This window comes from Diplotaxodon limnothrissa, linkage group LG1, assembly GCF_057381915.1.
Source record: "Diplotaxodon limnothrissa isolate DT_005_m linkage group LG1, D_limnothrissa_male_GT1.1, whole genome shotgun sequence".
Taxonomy (NCBI): domain Eukaryota; kingdom Metazoa; phylum Chordata; class Actinopteri; order Cichliformes; family Cichlidae; genus Diplotaxodon; species Diplotaxodon limnothrissa.
Genome location: NC_140596.1, coordinates 16,628,785 through 16,646,506, shown reverse-complemented (window position 1 = coordinate 16,646,506; position 17,722 = coordinate 16,628,785). Strand labels below are relative to the sequence as shown.

The window sequence follows — 17,722 nt, the reverse complement described above, 5'->3', positions numbered from 1 at the left end:
TAGCTTTTTGTTTAGGACTGGGTTCAAATCCACTGGCCGGTTGGGGCCTTCGTCTATGGAGTGTGCATGTTCTCCCTGTGTCTGTGGGGGTTCCCTCCAGGAAGTCAGAGTGCCTGGAGGGCATGCATGTTAGGTTAATTGGTGACTCTAAAGGGAATATACAGTAAGTGCAAATGGTTGTCTTTCCCTCTGCCCAGGTCATACCCCACCTCATGCCCCATGACAGCTTGGGTAAGCTATAGCACCCCTGCAACCCTGAATTTAATAAGCAGAGAAAAATGAATGCATGTGTTTCTTTGCACTGACATTTCTAAGTATATGCAAAAAGATAAATGTCTCAACCTAAACAGTTTAAAGGATGACTTTACAAATTGGTGATTAAAGAAGAATAAAATCTGTCTAAGGTATATGTTTTAGTTTTCTAGAAATACTTCAGACATAACTGTTATAATATACATAAAACCTTGTTTAATACCTTGTTTAAACTTTATTGAAATATCAGGGAGGTCAACTACTGATCATTTTAGTGGATCTAAATGTATTTGTGGCTGGCACAGTGGTGCAGTGGTTAACACTGACAAGACACTGCAAGATGGTCCTGAGTTTAAACCCAGTTGGGGGCTTTTTGTTCTTCCCATATCTGGACGGGTCCTCTCCGGATATTCCGACTTCCTCCCACATTCCAAAGACATGCACTGGGTTTGGTAAATCTAATGGTGTATGTCTCTATGGGTTACCCCATGACAGAATTGAAATCTGCCCAGGGTGTACCCTGCTTCTCCTACTTTGAAGGCTGGGATAGGCTCCAGCCCCTCATGACCCTGAATTGGAAAAGTATAGGAAAAAAGTATGGATGAAAGCATGTGGGCCATTTATTTGTCAGTGGTGCCTCGGTAAGTATTCGATTTTGTGAACCGAAGAAGCATATGAATAGCTAATGACATCAGACTTAACAGACAGATTACTAGGCGACCACCAACCACACAACACTATCCAAAATAATCATTAGGAAACATTAGGATAAGCACACCTTAACATATCGCCAATAATATTATTAGAAACCTGACTATTTTGCTGTACTGGAGATGACTAACATCAGAAACTGTTCCTTTGCTTTCTTTGCTTCCCATTTCTTGTTTGTTTTTGTTTTTTTAATTTTGAGTATCTGTGGAAAAAAATTTACTGCATTTTTAAAACTGTATCTGTCATGGTCCTGGGTCGAGCGACCCAGTGTTTGAGTTTTATGTATCTTTTGTATTCATTTGTGCCTTCGCTTAGTTCACCTAGTTAATTTCTAGATTGCTGTTTAGTCTTGTTGCCTCCCCCCGTACTAAGTCTCCCTGGTTCATGCGTCATGTCTGCGTGGTTATGTTTAGTTCATGTCATGTCTAATCTCCATGTTTCCTGTTTTACTTTGAAAGTCTGTATTCAATGTCGGTGTATTTAGTTTCACCTCTCCTGTCCTGTCATTAGGTTCATGTGTGTCAGCTGTGCTCCCATGTGTGGCCACTTCATGTAGTCTGTGTCGCGTCGTCTGTGTTCCCACCCTCCATGTCGTCATAGCCAGTCTTAGTATTCATAGTTATGGTTTCCTGTGTCTTCATAGTTTTTTCCTAGTTTTACTTTCCCAGTTTAGTCATAGTTTAGTTTGTCACTGCGTTTCTGCCTTGTCTGCACTCCTTGTCACCAGCCACAATAAAGGCTCGCTTTCAGTTAAGTTTACTCCAGTCTACTCTCGTTACTCTACTCTTCCTTACCTTTTCCTTACATTTCCTGCCAAGATCCAAAAAATAATAATAGATTATTATTTGGGGTAAAATAAGTGCACACGGATGGCTATATTACACATTTAAAATAGAAACAACATTGTCGGTAGCAATGGTAAGCCAGTCATGGGTGCACACGTCATTCAGATTGTGTTATCCAGTAGAGATGTGTTTTGAATTGTCATGTTGATTTTTGTTTGTTTCTTTTGTTGGAGATCTGTTTTGGGACCCCTAGAGTTTCATTCTTTTATTCCCTATTTCTTGCTTTTTTTCCTGCTGTAGTTTCTAACCCAGTTTTCACACTTGCTTTAATATTCTGTCACAATATAAACAAATATATAAAAATAAATAACTAAGTCAGATGTTTCACCAAAATGAAACTTCTGTGATAAATCCCAGAGTGGATTCATGGTTAATTTAACTGTTACTGTTGGTATCTGAAAAACATGTGAGTGGGAATTCTGGCTTTATTGTAGACAGTGGCATATACCACATGTGGGAATGTTCAATGTAGAATAGTGATCAAAATGCACACCTCACAGAGACGACTAATGACAGCTCAGCTGCAGCCTGGCTACATGTAAACAGTTTTCTTTGGTTTTTTAATTCTCTTTTTTTTCTTCCATCCTGATATGGAGGATATCTGCTCTATTTCATCTCCGTTTCGATCTGTTTTCTGTCTACCTGTAACTTTTTTCTTTTTATTACTTCATCTTCTCTTCTGTATCCCCACACCACCCACTGTGTCTCAGCAGTAACAGGTGTTTGGTGAGGCGGGAGGCCCGCGGATCTAAATGTTCTCATCAGTCCCAGAGTCCAGCCCAACAGCTGAACTCAGCATCAGTCCACAGTCTGCTACAGCAGACGCTGCTCCTCCCGGTCGCTTTCATTCTTCGAAATAACACATTTTTTTTGACTGACTGGCTACAGTGGAACCTGGGGAATAAACAAGGTTGTGTGCATTGCAAATATAAGGTTAAGTCACAGGCAAGTTTTAAGAAAAAAAATGAATAGTTACAACTATAAATAAAGAGAAATGGCTTAGAAGCAAGGTACAAAGCAAGGTTATTTTGCATATTTTGGCAAAAATTAAATGTTCTGATCATACTGAGCATTCATGCAAACGGCCAACAAGTGGATTAAGCTACAGGAGTAAATGTATTCTAATTTATTGTGACTGCTGTGGCTCCATGCTGGTTGCAGCTGCCATTCTACAAAAAAAGGGGGGAAAAAAGACCTAGCCATAGAGTTTTTCAAGTTCTCTCTCAAACCTACAGGAGGGGGAAGTGTTTGATTATCACAACAGAAGTCTTCGGTAAAGCGTTCCATGAAATCTGCGTGGAAAAACACAGCTATAGATGAATAAAAAATAGCAAGGAAGAAAATGTAAATGCTTATATGGCAGAAATCATGTGTACTGTTTGAGTTTCTACGCTTGTTCAACTCTTATCATAATGTGAAAACTGTTCTCAACTTTGTGATGTGCTGGTGACAAGTTGAAGCAGCTTAGAGTATTATCAAGAATACAATAAGACACAGACAGACGGACAGAACTACCAACCGCAGAGGGACTTAGTTCTACTAGCTTTAGTATCTTCCATCTGTGTGTATTTGCAGTGTGTGTGTTAGTGTGTTTGAGTCCCTCGCTAGTCCTGTTTCTCTCTCTTTTCCTCAGCAGTCCTACCTTCCTCCCTCCCCCAATCTCTTTCTGTCTTTACTTCACTCCTTCCTTCCCTAGCGGTACTCCTGGATTAGTTCCATTGCCTGGTTATCTAGTGTTGGCCTATTTTTCCTCAGAAAAGTGTGATTTTTACTCTGCAGTTACTGAGAGTAGTCTAAGTTTTTGTATGTGCGTGTGATCTTCAAATGATGCCTGTAAGTACATTTTCTTGATGAGATATAATCCATTAGATGTTTCTCATTATTTTCTGAACTCCACTGGGTTTCTTTGTTACTGGAAGGCATCTTTATTCTTTGGTTGTGTACTTTCTGGTCCACTGTAGCATTTATATAAAGCTCAAACTACTAATGTATCTCTAGCAAGCTAGTAATGGAACAGTACGGCATGCGCTACATAGCCTATCCGGTCGTTAAGTGATGACGTGACGAATCCTACTTCCGGGCCTAAAGTAGTCTGCGTTTAATTTGGCTTTTGTGTTGTTAACATGTTTAATGTTTTGCATTTTCTTCTATTTAATCTCAAAATGCTCTTAAAACAGTCAGTGATCACTGTTGACCTCCCTCAGCTTTTATTACCGCTAATCATTTATTTAAGCTCAGTTTTTAAAACCTTAGGATGTAACTACAGCCCAGCCCATGCAGCAGTATAAAAATGACTAACCTCGTATTGTGGATGGATTATCTCAGTTGTTCTCCTGGCTGATGTTTGGTCCTTTTACAGCATCCTGCCATGCGATTACATTTGTTCCTGACCACCGAGAACACTCATGTTAACTTTTATCGAGTGGAAAAAAAGTTAGCTTGTTTATATTATGCTAACATAGCTGTGTCGCTAGCGGTCATGTAGCACATCATTATATACCAGCTAGCCCAACTTCAGTAACCCTACAAACGTCACTGCTGTTTGGTTTTCTGTCTTCATTTATGTTGGAAGTGATAACAGAGCTGTACGTTTTAATTTGTTTCCAAAACCCCGCAGTCAGGACATGCTATATTGTATTTAGATAGAAGCTAGCGAGCTAACTTCCTGCTAACTTCTAACTCCGTTAAATGTCATAAATTCCGTTTTCATGGATGCCTGGATGTTAAACTCAATTGTTACACCTGGTAGAGCAGAACGCTGATCATTTTATTAAAGATGAAAAACTTTAGAGAGTTTTTCAACTCTCAGTAATGCCATAGTGATCGTTTGATATATGGACCTGCAGCGGAGTTTAGGCCCAGACACGGCTAGTGACGTCACACTTAACAACCGGATTGCATTTTATATCACTGAAGAAATCAACAAACTGTATTTATATTGACTAATATTTTACACAGCAAGTGAAACAATCAGCTGAATGTGTTCAGCGTCACAGCAATGCATAGTTATATTTCTGAGCAGTTGGCACTTCATATACGTATCTGATTTGATAAAATTCACCAATTGCGTCATCATCTGCACCTGCTAACTACTCGTTAACACAAATATCTGTTCAGTCATTTACATGGTAGCAACTCAATACATGTAGGAAGATTTAAGAAGACCAGCTGAAGCTCAAACTGAGGCATGAGAAAGAAAGGTGGTGTAAGTGATTTTGAACACGGTGTGGGTGTTGGTGCCAGACAAGCTGGTTGCTCAGGTTTAAAGAAAATGGTCAGAAAAAGAGAAAACATCCAGTGAGCAGCAGTTCTCTGTGTGTAAATGCCTTGTCGATGTCAGAGGTCAGGGAGAAAGGCCAGACTACTGTCGTGTCCAAATTCATGGGCTGCATTCTCCTGAGGCCGCATTTGTAGACCGATTACGTCACAGCGACGCGCCGAAGGCTGTCCAAATTCGTAGACCCCTCCGAATGCAGCCGACAAATGCGTGCTCCTTTTTCCGAATTTGAAGGATGGGTCGGGTGTGTCCTTCGTGGCCCACCATATCCCAGAATTCATAGCGCGGCCCAGCCAAGCTCCAGTTTCCGGCTAATGGCGGCCGCTACTAAGTTTTAAAATTACTCTTATTAATCTTTCTGGGTCACAAAATAAACTTTTAACATATTTTCAGGCGAGAAAGTAGCTGTGTAAACATCAAATATCTGCTCGGTTTATCAAGATATCGCATCTTTGCTAAAGTGCTTCGACGTTTTCGGAGACGTCTGCTACCCACCAGCTCGATAGCTAGCCGGGAGCTCGAGGGTTACTGATGCGGCCGAGAATGGCACAACTCCCGGCACATCATTTTCAGATCACCGCGGACTTTCGCTGCTCGGGTTAAACGTTGTCAGCCGGTGATCAGCTGTGATCAGCTGATCACGGGGCCGGGGTTAAAAGAGAGACGCCAGACATCATTCTCTTCGTGTCAGGAGCTCCGAAACTCTGCCGACGTCAGTCTCCGCCTGATTCAGCAACCGTGAGTGATTATCCCTTCAATCCTTTTTCTCTTCCCGGCTCCGCTCGCTCTCTGTCGGTAACGACCGTTCCGAAGCCACGCTTCGTGCACTGATCGTTACTAGAATAACTGCGTGCCTGCTCCAAACCCACCGCTAGCCTTCGCCGCGCTTGGGTCTAGCCAACACGCCACACGGGCACGCCGAATTACTGTGTGTAACCCGCCCGGCCGTGACAAACATAATATATAAGTCACTTAGACAACCTAAAAATGTTATTGTTGGGCTTTTTTCAGTGTTTTGTTTGTTCGTGAGTAAATCGGTTTGGCTGAGATTAAAGTTATTAGATTAGATAAAATAAAACTTTATTAATCCCCAGGGTGGGTTCCTCCTTGGTTTTTACACAGCTGACTAAACGTCAAACAGAAAACTGATTAAACAGAAGTGTGAGATGGCCGAGAGTTTACTCCAGTGTCCTGTTATATTTTAGACAGCAAGGAGCAGACGGCTGAGTTTATTAAACTCCACCGAGACAGCGGTGACGCTAATCAGAAGGCTAGACCGTCCAATTTCACGGCCGTTTACTTCCGGCCTACCCGATCTTCTGAGGACCCGGCCCACGTAGACCGCGAAGGCCGGGTCCTCAGGAGAATGCAGCCCATGAATTTGGACACGACCTACTTCAAGCTGTTTGGAGGGCAGCAGTAACTAACAAAACCACTTGTTGCACCTCTGAATGCGGTGAAATGGAAGACGGACATTATGGATGTGCGGCCGACAAATCTGCAACAACTGTGTTATGCTATATTTCCAGCACCTTGTTGATGTTACGAAGAATTGAAGCAGTTCTACAGGCAAAAGGGGCGTCTGACCTGGTACTAGCAGGGCATACCTAATAAAGTGAGTGTATCTTTGACTCATTTTCACCAGTCATATCTAGTATAATAGAATATGAGTCAATACATGTTTATATTTCATTGTATGCTATGATGTAGTAAGTTATGCCAGACAGATAAAGAAAAATAATACACATACATAACTACAGAAAATTACTTCATATGATAACATTGAATTAAGTTCATTGCTGAATTAAGTATTTAGTAATTATTCTTACAAATCCTGTTTTTTTGCATAAATTTCTAATACAGGTTAAATTTTCAGGCAAAAGGCTTCAGTCTGATCAACACGAGCACTATTGTGGACCTGCCATTAAAAGCCAATGTTATAGTTTTAATGGCAGGTCCGAGATCAGTCACATTTTGAGAACTAAATGCTCCACCGACTGTTTTGCTTTCATTTGTTTTTACAGGTGAAGCAGTTCATAAATTTCCCCTTGGTTAATGTCTCTTTACTTTGAAGTAATCCTTTGGTTTTCATTACAAATTTTAATCTGTACAGCTATGTTAAAATCCATGTGATTTCCAGACTGCAAACATAAAAAAATAAAAAGTAAGATATACAAGTAACATTTTGAAAATTTAAAACACGAACAAATGAAGCGCAGAAGAGGGATGGAGTCGTAAAAACAGAGCAGCACAGATGGAAATGTAGAAAAAAAAGAGTGAGATGAATAAAAAAGTAAAGCTGAGGAGATGGAAAACAAGGAGAGTGGGAGAGCATGACTGAAAGCAAAATAAATGAACCGGGAAGTTAAGGTTAGTGAACAATGAAGCAAACACGTATTATTCAACACTGGTAGTTGAATATGTGTGTGTGTGTATATGTGTATATATTTGAGTTCATGTAAATCAATGGCATAAACAAATACACAATAGCCAAAAACTCTGGTTCTTAAGACAGAATGAGTACCACTTCAGGGTTTAATGAGACTACAGGAGACACAGTTGGAGATATATTCACATTTTTCCTAACTTTTATCGTTGTATAATGCTAAGATGCTTGCATTTGCCACTCTTAATTATTTCTCCTCCCCATCTTGACCAGGAAGTGGTCCTTGTCCTTTATATCCCAAAGTCTTATTAGACTCTCCAGGTGCTCCTTTTTCATCATATTGCATTGTGGATAAGAATCTTAACATCCAATTTGACTAAAACAGCGCAAATATATAATTTATTTAACAGATACAAATCAGTATAACAGGTCTGCATTAACACTATGTTCATTTTAGGTGCTTTGAAGGTTTTTGCCAGTGCATTGCACTCTGTCTGTCAGTCTGTTCATACTAAGATGACCTCCAGCTAACCTTGGGCATCAGTAATTACTTCCGTTTATCCAGGCAAAATCAGGACACTGTTAATTCTTTAGTACGCTCTTGGGTTTTGTTGTAGTTGTACATTACTTGTGGCTGATGTGATAGTTAGTATAGATAACTGTTGGCAGCAGTTGTATAGTGTTGTTGTGATGACAATTTTTGCAGTGGTCAAAGCAAATCCACACAGCTTCTTCCTGTGCTTTCTTTGATAATGAGCTATCTGGAGAGCTGGAAGCTGTCTAAATGTAGCAAATAAAAGTAGCAAAAGTGTACAGTCAGAGTCAGCCTGCAATTGCGTGTCACACATTAAACATGTAGCACATATGGCTCGAGTCGCCTCTATTGTTTTGATGCGTTTTAAAGAGCCACACTTGTCTCTGTTCAAAGCCAAGTGTGCTGAAGCGGTGTAAGTGTCAACAGCTAGGGAAGCTATCTAATTCATTCAGCACAGAACTGGTCTTCCAGCCTGCACAGAGACCACATGTGCACATGGCTCTTGAATTAGATCATGGCTGCAAATGTACCTAGAGCAGCATTTCAACTTTCTTTCCATATCTAACTTATGAATTCAGGTTTAATGATGATGTTAACTTGGAGGACATATAAAAAATATGTTATGATGCAAAGAGCAGGGTAACATATGAATCAACATCTTTCTAATAGAATGAGAGCAAAGAGTAAAATGGGTTTTTACACAATTATAATGTGCACAGGACTTCAGTTATCTAATGAATCATGTGTAAAATGTATTTAGTTCTTTTTTATCATTAATAACAGGGAGACTGATCAAAGTGCAGTCAGAAGGAGGATGATTTGTAAATCTTTTATCGTGATCGTGACAGAGGAGATAAAGTTGTGATTAGGGATGGGTATCGTTTAGGTTTTATCCGAAACCGGTGCCAAACCGGTACCGGTGCTTAAAGAATGGAGAACACAAAACTGGTCCAAAAACCTCTCATGTTCAGCTGGTTTTTTGTAAAAAGATAACAATGTTAGCCTTTTCTGCAGCTATAGGGGATTTATGGCATCACTCTTGGCTGGAAGCAGTGCTTAAACAATAGAAAAAAACTATTGTTTAACTGTTTTCCACTTTTTCTTTGGTCATTTTAGCCTTTTTGGCCAGGGTGAAGGGAGTATCTGCCATCAAACAAGAAGACAGCAGCATGTAGCTATGATGATGTTTGCTAGTTCACCTTACATGCATTAATGTAATAACGTGGTTAGCCTACTCAACGTAAATTACACACGAACAACATTAAGCTACTCACGCAGAGAAGAACGGCTGCTGCTGCCATCATCATCCGTCATCATTTCTGATACACTGGCAGGGCTAGGGGCCAGGACTCTCCTCTTCGTGTTTTTGGGGGATGTTGCTCCGGGTCCGATAACAGGCAACCCACCCCCAGTAGATGTGCTTGGTGTGAGGTCTCACAGCAAGCTATCAAATACGGCGCATTTCTCGACTTTAAAAAAAAAGACGCTATGCGTCGCCAGGTGTTTCATCGGATTTGAGGTGTTACTTCCTTTGACAGTATCACAGTATCAGCTTAAAGCACTTGTTGCAGGCTGCTGAGTTTGCATATTTTGCTGTGAAGTACAGCCAGACTTTGACCGCTTCGCCTTGGGCATTTTTAATCTGTAGCTCTGCTCTAAAAGAACGTACGTACCTGGCCCCGCCTACTATCCTGGGAAACGTAAAATGATTGGCTAGAATCTAAAGTGTATCACAGCTCAGGAAAAAAAAGCACCGAAATAAAGCACCGAAATGTGCGCTGCTTTTCGGTCTGGTTACTACCGTTTATGTCAGAACCGGTGCCATCAAGGCACCGGATACCGGTACCCATCCCTAGTTGTGATACAGGTATGCAGTGTTTTCCCTTCTCCAAACACAACACTTCTCATTCGTATTAAAGATTTCTATTTTCTCATATCTGTCCAAAGAAAAAACCCTGTTCTAATACTTACTTGTTCTTGAAATAATAACAGGTTACACACTCACTGATTCTAGTAGGGTTGTCAAAAAAAAGACGGATACCATTTTATACTAAAAATAAATATTTGATAGATACTCATCCCACAGTATCATGCAGCAGTATTGATACCAGCAATGCAAACCTACAAGCACACAGCTCCTCCTGTCACAAGTAGCTGAGGTAGTTGAAATTCACTACACCAAATTTTCAGGAGGTCAGTAGAGCTCCCATTTCAACAACAGAGAAACGGCTATCATAAATATTAGCCTGGATGGTGCACACATTAACATTAGCAATTACCTGATAACCACATAAGCTGCTTGTTATCATTAAGATAACAGCTAGTGGCTATGGCTAATAATAAAGCAGTGATGTTAATGCTGCAGCTAGGTAGCAAATGTTATCATTCCTGCCCGTCTATGACGTTAATAGAGAATGTTAATTTAATAGCATAACACAGTTATGTGTTAAAATAACACTGTTATTCTTAGCCCCCAAGTGAGGCAGAGAAAAATCTACCAGCAACTACACAGAAATAGTGGCAACTTATCATACCAATTCTTTTATAATCAGTAATATAAATATTATCCCAACTCACCAGAAACACAGCACTACCACACAAAAAAAAACCCCACCAACTACCTTTACCTGATACTAACTTATAAGTAAGTCTTTCAAAAAAAGTTTTACTTTCCTTACTATCTCACATTAGGAACAGTAAGCTAGAATTCACATAGCTGAAATGAATACCAGTGGGACAGGATTCACCAGTGGGACAGGACTGACAGTGATAAAAGGACTTAAAAATACTCAAAACTAGTCAAAACTAATACCTACAGTACTCAAGAATTTTCTTCTCAACTTCTTCTTTCGTATTGTAGCTGCAGCATTTTGTTAACATTTGAAATTTCTATATAAAATAAAGTAAAAATAAATCTATACATCTATCTACCCCTTCTCTACCGTTGCTGACGCACAACTGGGGTTGGTAAGAAGAGGTCACAGATGCCAGGTCAGCCCTTATTCTATATATGAGATTGAAGAATTCCCCGTACGCATGATCCAAGGGCAGTTGGAGGGGTGGCTGCTAGAGAAAGATATATCCTGTGTCTTCTGTGTTCTTCTTTCTGAACAAAGAGAGGGCAGTCAGCTCCTCTTGGCTGCATCCCACTGTCCATGTAGGCAGCCTGATGGGTTCATATCAGCACTAGCTGAGAAGAGGAGAGGGTTTTAGGTCAACTGGCCGATGACTGGCCTTGTGGAACTCAGAGAACAGCCGGATAATTTAAATCAGCTCTTGTATGTGCAGGCTAGGGCTGAACGATATATCGCATTTGCGATAATATCGCGACATGATCAAGTGCAATTTTCTAACCGCAAAGGCTGCGATTATACTGCGATTATAAGGCTGTCCAAAATACTACCATATCCCAGAATTCATAGCGCGGCCCAGCCAAACTCCAGTTTCCAGCAATGGCGGCCGCTACTAAGTTTTAAAATTACTCATACTAATCTTTCTGGGTCACAAAATAAACTTTTAACATATTTTCAGGCGAGAAAGTAGTTGTGTAAACATCAAATATCTGCTCGGTTTATCAAGATATCCCATATTTGCAAAAGTGCTTCGACGTTTTCAGAGGCGTCTGCTACCCACCAGCTCGACAGCTAGCCGGGAGCTCGAGGGTTACTGATGCGGCCGAGAGCGGCACAACTCCCGGCACATCATTTTCAGATCACCGCGGAGTTTCGCTGCTCGGGTTAAACGTAATATATAAGTCACTTAGACAACCTAAAAATGTTATTGTTGGGCTTTTTTCAGTGTTTTGTTTGTTCGTGAGTAAATCGGTTTGGCTGAGATTAAAGTTATTAGATTAGATAAAATAAAACTTTATTAATCCCCAGGGTGGGTTCCTCCTTGGTTTTCACACAGCTGACTAAACGTCAAACAGAAAACTTATTAAACAGAAGTATGAGACAGTCGAGAATTTACACCAGTGTCTGGTTATATTTTAGATAGCAAGAAGCAGACGGCCGAGTTTATTAAACTCCACCGAGACAGCGGTGACGCTAATCAGAACTAGCCTTCTGATTAGCTAATCAGAAGGCTAGACCGTCCAATTTCACGCCTTTAAATTTTAAAGGCGTGTTTGTGTGTGTGTTTATACAATTGCTATTATGTTTGCACTTTATGTGTAATGTTACTGACTGCAGAGATCAGTAAGATGTGTGTATTTTTTATTTATTAGTTTTATTTATTTAATATTATTTTTTAATTGAATGACTGTCTAGTAGTTCACAGATGTCGAAAAACTGAGTGTGGTAAAGCCACTGATTTTTTTTTTATGTATATTTCTGCAATCTGCACATTGTACTGACTTTCATTTTAATGTTTACACCAGGGTTCCTTGTCAGCACTTTATGCTCAGATGTTTGTAAGCTAAAAATAAACTGTGTATGTTCAAATATACTGTTGTGATTGAAGAAGTTAAATAAAAATGTCAGTCATCAATTCATGCATCACCTCATGTCATCATAACAGAGGTCTGTCTTCCAGGAAAGAACAGTTTAAAATTAATGTAATATAGTATTGGCCATACTATATGATGTATTGCTTGTCTTTGTTTAATAATACAGAAGACAAAGACCTTAAAAAATAATCGCATATTGCATCGCAATCGCAATATTGGGGCAAAAAATCGCAATTAGATTATTTTCCATAATCGTTCAGCCCTAGTGCAGGCTTAAATATTTCATGTAAAAACATAACTTACTCTCTTTTATAAGCAAAAAATAGGATAGTGGGTGAATTCAGTAGCTGCTAACACCCAGCTGGAGCCAAAGGAAGCCTTACAAGCAGGGCTGAAGCTTTGCCTGTACTGACACACACCAGGGAGAGCCCTAGGGCACAAAAGACTGCTGGCCAGTGGTCTAAATTCAGCAATATGCTGCTTGTCCCCAGAAATGTCTGCACTATTCAGAGGAGTAGAGAAGTGCTAACATCAACAGAAGAACTGAAAGAGAAAAAAGTGACCCTTCATCTCCCAGCTTAGTCACTTGATCTAAATGGCACTGGGAATGGACTCCCTGCTGCAACTCACTGCACTTAAGTTCAGAAGCTCTAGGAAAACCCAACATATCACCCTTGCACTGATGTTTTGTGTTGAAGGTTCAAAAAGGAAATACTATTGGCATGTTTGGGTAGTGGTCAGAGAATGTGGGACCCAAATAACTCCAGGGCTAATTATCATCCCTGACAGAGCGACCAGGCTGGCAAAATGTGGCAGCTGCCACAACGGGTCAGCTCACCTGCCAAAGCAGTTATCAGCAGCACAGTGTTTTAATTCTGTTAATAAAGGTGTAGTTCTAAGGTGCAACAAATGGATATATGCTGTCTTCTGTTGAGTCCCATAAGCATGAAGATGTCAGATCTTGAATTTTGGAGCATGCAAAAAAGGTGATAATCAAAGGTGATAACCAAAACTAAGATTTGTATTTCTTGTCTGAAGACATGCACAATGACATCAACGGAAGCTGAAAGCAAAGCTGTCGATTTACCAGTTGAGCTGCGTTCACACCCTCACCTACGGCTACAAGCTCTGGGTAGTGATGAAAGAATGAGATCACAGATAAGAGGCAAACTAGCATTCTCTTAGCGATACGGTGAAGAGCTCAGAGTAGAGGTCCTACTGCTCCATATTGAAAGGAGCCAGTTGAGGTGTTTCAGGCATCTGGCTAGGATGCCTGGAAAAAGGTGTTTAAGGCCTGGGGGCAGACTGGAGAGATTATATCTCTCAGGTGGCTTGGCTTGGAGGAGGTAGCCAGGGAGAGGGAGGTTTAACAACCTAAATCTGGATAAGTGGCAGAAGATGGATGGATGGATGAATGGATACATACAGAACACTTTATGTAAGTAAAGTAAATCTTAACTAGTCGGCTTTGCAGCTGCAGCGTTTAATATACTTTTAGTTTCTTTAGACATTTCATATGTTTAATCATTGTGCTCATTTCAACATGCTCAAGCTCATTTCACTCTTAAATCAGACCTATCTTTTAAAAGAGATTTTGTAAATTAACAGAGTAAAGGCTCTAATACGGCTATGCTGTGAAGTAGTCTCTTGAGCTAGTCTATCTCATGAGATAATCGTACCACCGTTCAATGAGGCCAAGCATAACAAAAGCCCAAACAAATCCCTCTTAGTCACGTCTGGTTGGTGTGGATGTAAAAAACAAGCAACAGGTAGAATAATGAGGTCGCATACACCAACGCTGCAAAAGATCCACTGAAATAATCATACACTAAGTACAGGCAACTACAACTAGCACGTGGCATACACAAATGATAAACGCAGAACAGATAAAGAGGGTGACACTACTGACACAAAATCTTACTTTGAGCCTATAAAAACTTGGATTCTTTTCTTAAATTATTCTCTTTTCTTTGCCCATGGTCATTTTCAGCATAACAGCACACCAAGGATCCTTATGGTAGTATGCTGAGCACAAAAATGAGGCTGCATTTACAGTAAACCTCCACACAACCCAATCACGCTGTACAGTCTATTCCTTGCTTATCCATCCACTAAAAGAAAAAAAGTATTCTATTCAAACACTGACTCATAATACAGCAATGTGATGTATTCAAGGAAAAACCCGATGTTATCCATAACTGCTCCACCAGCCTTAAACACTACTTGGTGCATTCCCAGCTCATCCCTCCTACACACAAGCAGAGCACTATGAATAAGCTTCCTACAGTTTGCCAGCTCTGTCGATGATGTTCTCTCTGCCCTTTTTGCAATAATATTACATTCTTTCCACTCACTAAATAGGGATGCTGCCAATTCATCAGTGGCTTATATATATTCCTGCACATTTTTGTTGATCCACAGGGAACACTTTTAGTTAACCACTATATAGTGCTGTTAAACCTAGTGAGACTTTCTCAGTTTGCATGCTACATTCAAGTTAGCCAAAATAACAGCACTTCAAATTTTGCAGTGAAGTTGTGAAGAAAGAGGATGCTATATTCAGGCCACTGTTTCACTGTTCCATCTGCCTGCATGTCTTTAAGCTACAATTAGGTTTTGGATCTTTGGAACAAGTGGGAGCTGGCAGTCGTTGCTTGATGAAGCCAACAAGACCACATTATCTAAAAAAGGCAGATACAAGATCCTGAGGCCACATGACCTAACACCCCTTTAGCCCTTAACTGAAAAATTGTGACCATAAAAATTATCAACACATATTATAGTTAGGACTCATTCCTTGACCTGATATCACAGGAGAACAGCACTCTTATCAACTGGAGAAAACCTGTTCACCACCTCTTACCAAGAGAGACTCTAGAGTGGAACAAAGTCCAGATGAGCTCAGCAATTTCTAGTTATTAACTCACAACCACATGTACTGGCTAAGAGTCCTTAACCACCAGAGGAGTTGCATTGGGGATCTCCACGTCTGAATACCTGAGGCATCTAAACTAGATGTACTACTGCACTTTCTTACACCTACACACATTTCACTAAACACCTGCCCTATTCGCCAAACTTGCTTCTGTGACTTTGCCCTCTTGTAACTATTTTGAGATGCTGGAGGAGTTCCAGCACGTATCATAAAGGCATAAGTATAAGGTGGAGGTAAGTATAAGGTGGACTTCTATGGAGCAGCTGCACTTTATTCAGATTATGCTGAATTGGGCAATAAGCCAAATTTAATCAATGAAGCTCACTCCTGCAAGTTTTTGAACTCACTTTCAAAAGACAGTAGTCATTAGTAACCTGAAATCTTAGGTGATGAGTTGTTTATACACCATATCTTTGTTTCCTATACACTAAGATAAGATAAGATAAGATAAGATAACCTTTATTAGTCCCACACGTGGGAAATTTGTTTTGTCACAGCAGGAAGTGGACAGTGCAAAAGTTATGAATCTAGTAATCTAATATTCAGAAACTAAAATATCTTATACCCCTCGGCGCTGTGCTCCTTTAGGTAGACAGTAATCGGTGTTCCCAACAACTGTAATATTAAAAATGTCTGCTTGGTTTATTTTCTTGTTATTTTACCTGTCTTAAAATTGACAGACAGATTAGAGCTAAGTCTTCTTCTAAATTTTGAAGAAAAGATGGCCAACAAAATATACAACGGTCCAAGTACCAAGTAGATATATGGACATTGCTGATAAATCAGAATGTGGAGGGAGGGAGATTAGGTTGGAAAGAGGGAAGACACTGAGAAAAAAGAGGAACAGGAAACCACATCAGACAGAAAATGAAAGAATGAGTGCTAACCTCATTTTTAAGTTGCCAGGTGAGGGCTGTCCATCATAAACCGATACAATATCAAAGTCTTCCTCCAGCGCCAGAGTGACGAAGGTTAGCTGGATTCGGTTCCTCTCCCCTGTTATTATCAGCCATGTACAGTTGGCGTAGTTGGGATAACCATGGGGGAAACCAGGTGACTCTATGGTGCCATTCAGACCTTGGACTACACCACCACAAGACTCAGCTAGAAGAGAAAGAGATAAGACATGTAAGAAAATGTACATCCTGCATTAAAGTATACATTATACAATAAATATATTTTAAGGATACGATCAGGTTCCATGCATTCTTCAGATTTAGTTTTACACAGAGATTAGAACAGTATGATGAAGAGGGAATATGCAAACAATTCAAACTCCCATGACCAAAGTTAAACGTACATTCTTTTATACATTGTGCCCCACACCCTTTAGAAATATTGTAATGGATAGTATATCTGAAGCAAAAATCGAGCAGAGCTTAAATATGTGCAGTATGCAAAGCCCAGTGTTAACAAGCCCATGTCCTCACACACAACTCAAATATAATGCAGGACATGTCTCACAGCCTCCCTCGACACAGTAGCATATGCCATTCAAAGCTTTCATGCAAAGCACTTGAATATGAACACACATGGCATATATTCAGATTTCATAGCCTCCATCCTCTCAGTGTTATCAGTCTCAGAAACATGATCATCCAGAAAAAAACCTACCACAACACATACACTCATATAGACTCATACATGCACAAAAATACTATATGAAGCTTTTTAAATCACATCCACTATGTGATCACATTGCTCGCTCAGTAAACTTCCTTGACATCAAACATTCACATATCAAACACTTGCAAATGTAAGACCTTGTAGAACCCTTAGACTTCCATCCATCCTATCACTAAATACATGGAGTGCAGAATTATTAGGCAAGTTGTATTTTTGAGGAATAATTTTATTATTGAACAACAACCATGTTCTCAATGACCCAAAAAACTCATTAACATCAAAGCTGAATGTTTTTGGAAGTAGTTTTTAGTTTGTTTTTAGTTTTAGCTATTTTAGGGGGATATCTGTGTGTGCAGGTGACTATTACTGTGCATAATTATTAGGCAACTTAACAAAAAACAAATATATACCCATTTCAATTATTTATTTTTACCAGTGAAACCAATATAACATCTCCACATTCACAAATATACATTTCTGACATTCAAAAACAAAACAAAAACAAATCAGCGACCAATATAGCCACCTTTCTTTGCAAGGACACTCAAAAGCCTGCCATCCATGAATTCTGTCAGTGTTTTGATCTGTTCACCATCAACATTGCGTGCAGCAGCAACCACAGCCTCCCAGACACTGTTCAGAGAGGTGTACTGTTTTCCCTCCTTGTAAATCTCACATTTGATGATGGACCACAGGTTCTCAATGGGG

At 40.0% G+C, this 17,722-nt stretch overlaps 1 protein-coding gene across 2 annotated transcripts in view; it reads right to left on the bottom strand.

Annotated features, from left to right (window-relative positions):
- The window catches only part of LOC146639603 (CUB and sushi domain-containing protein 1-like), a 480,470-nt gene that overhangs the window by 339,174 nt on the left and 123,574 nt on the right, over nucleotides 1-17,722 (bottom strand). For both annotated transcript variants that reach the window (XM_085353830.1, XM_085353836.1), the window contains exon 2: nucleotides 16,276-16,492. In XM_085353830.1, the coding sequence (XP_085209956.1) occupies nucleotides 16,276-16,492 (217 nt within the window). The remainder of the gene's footprint in view (nucleotides 1-16,275; nucleotides 16,493-17,722) is intronic.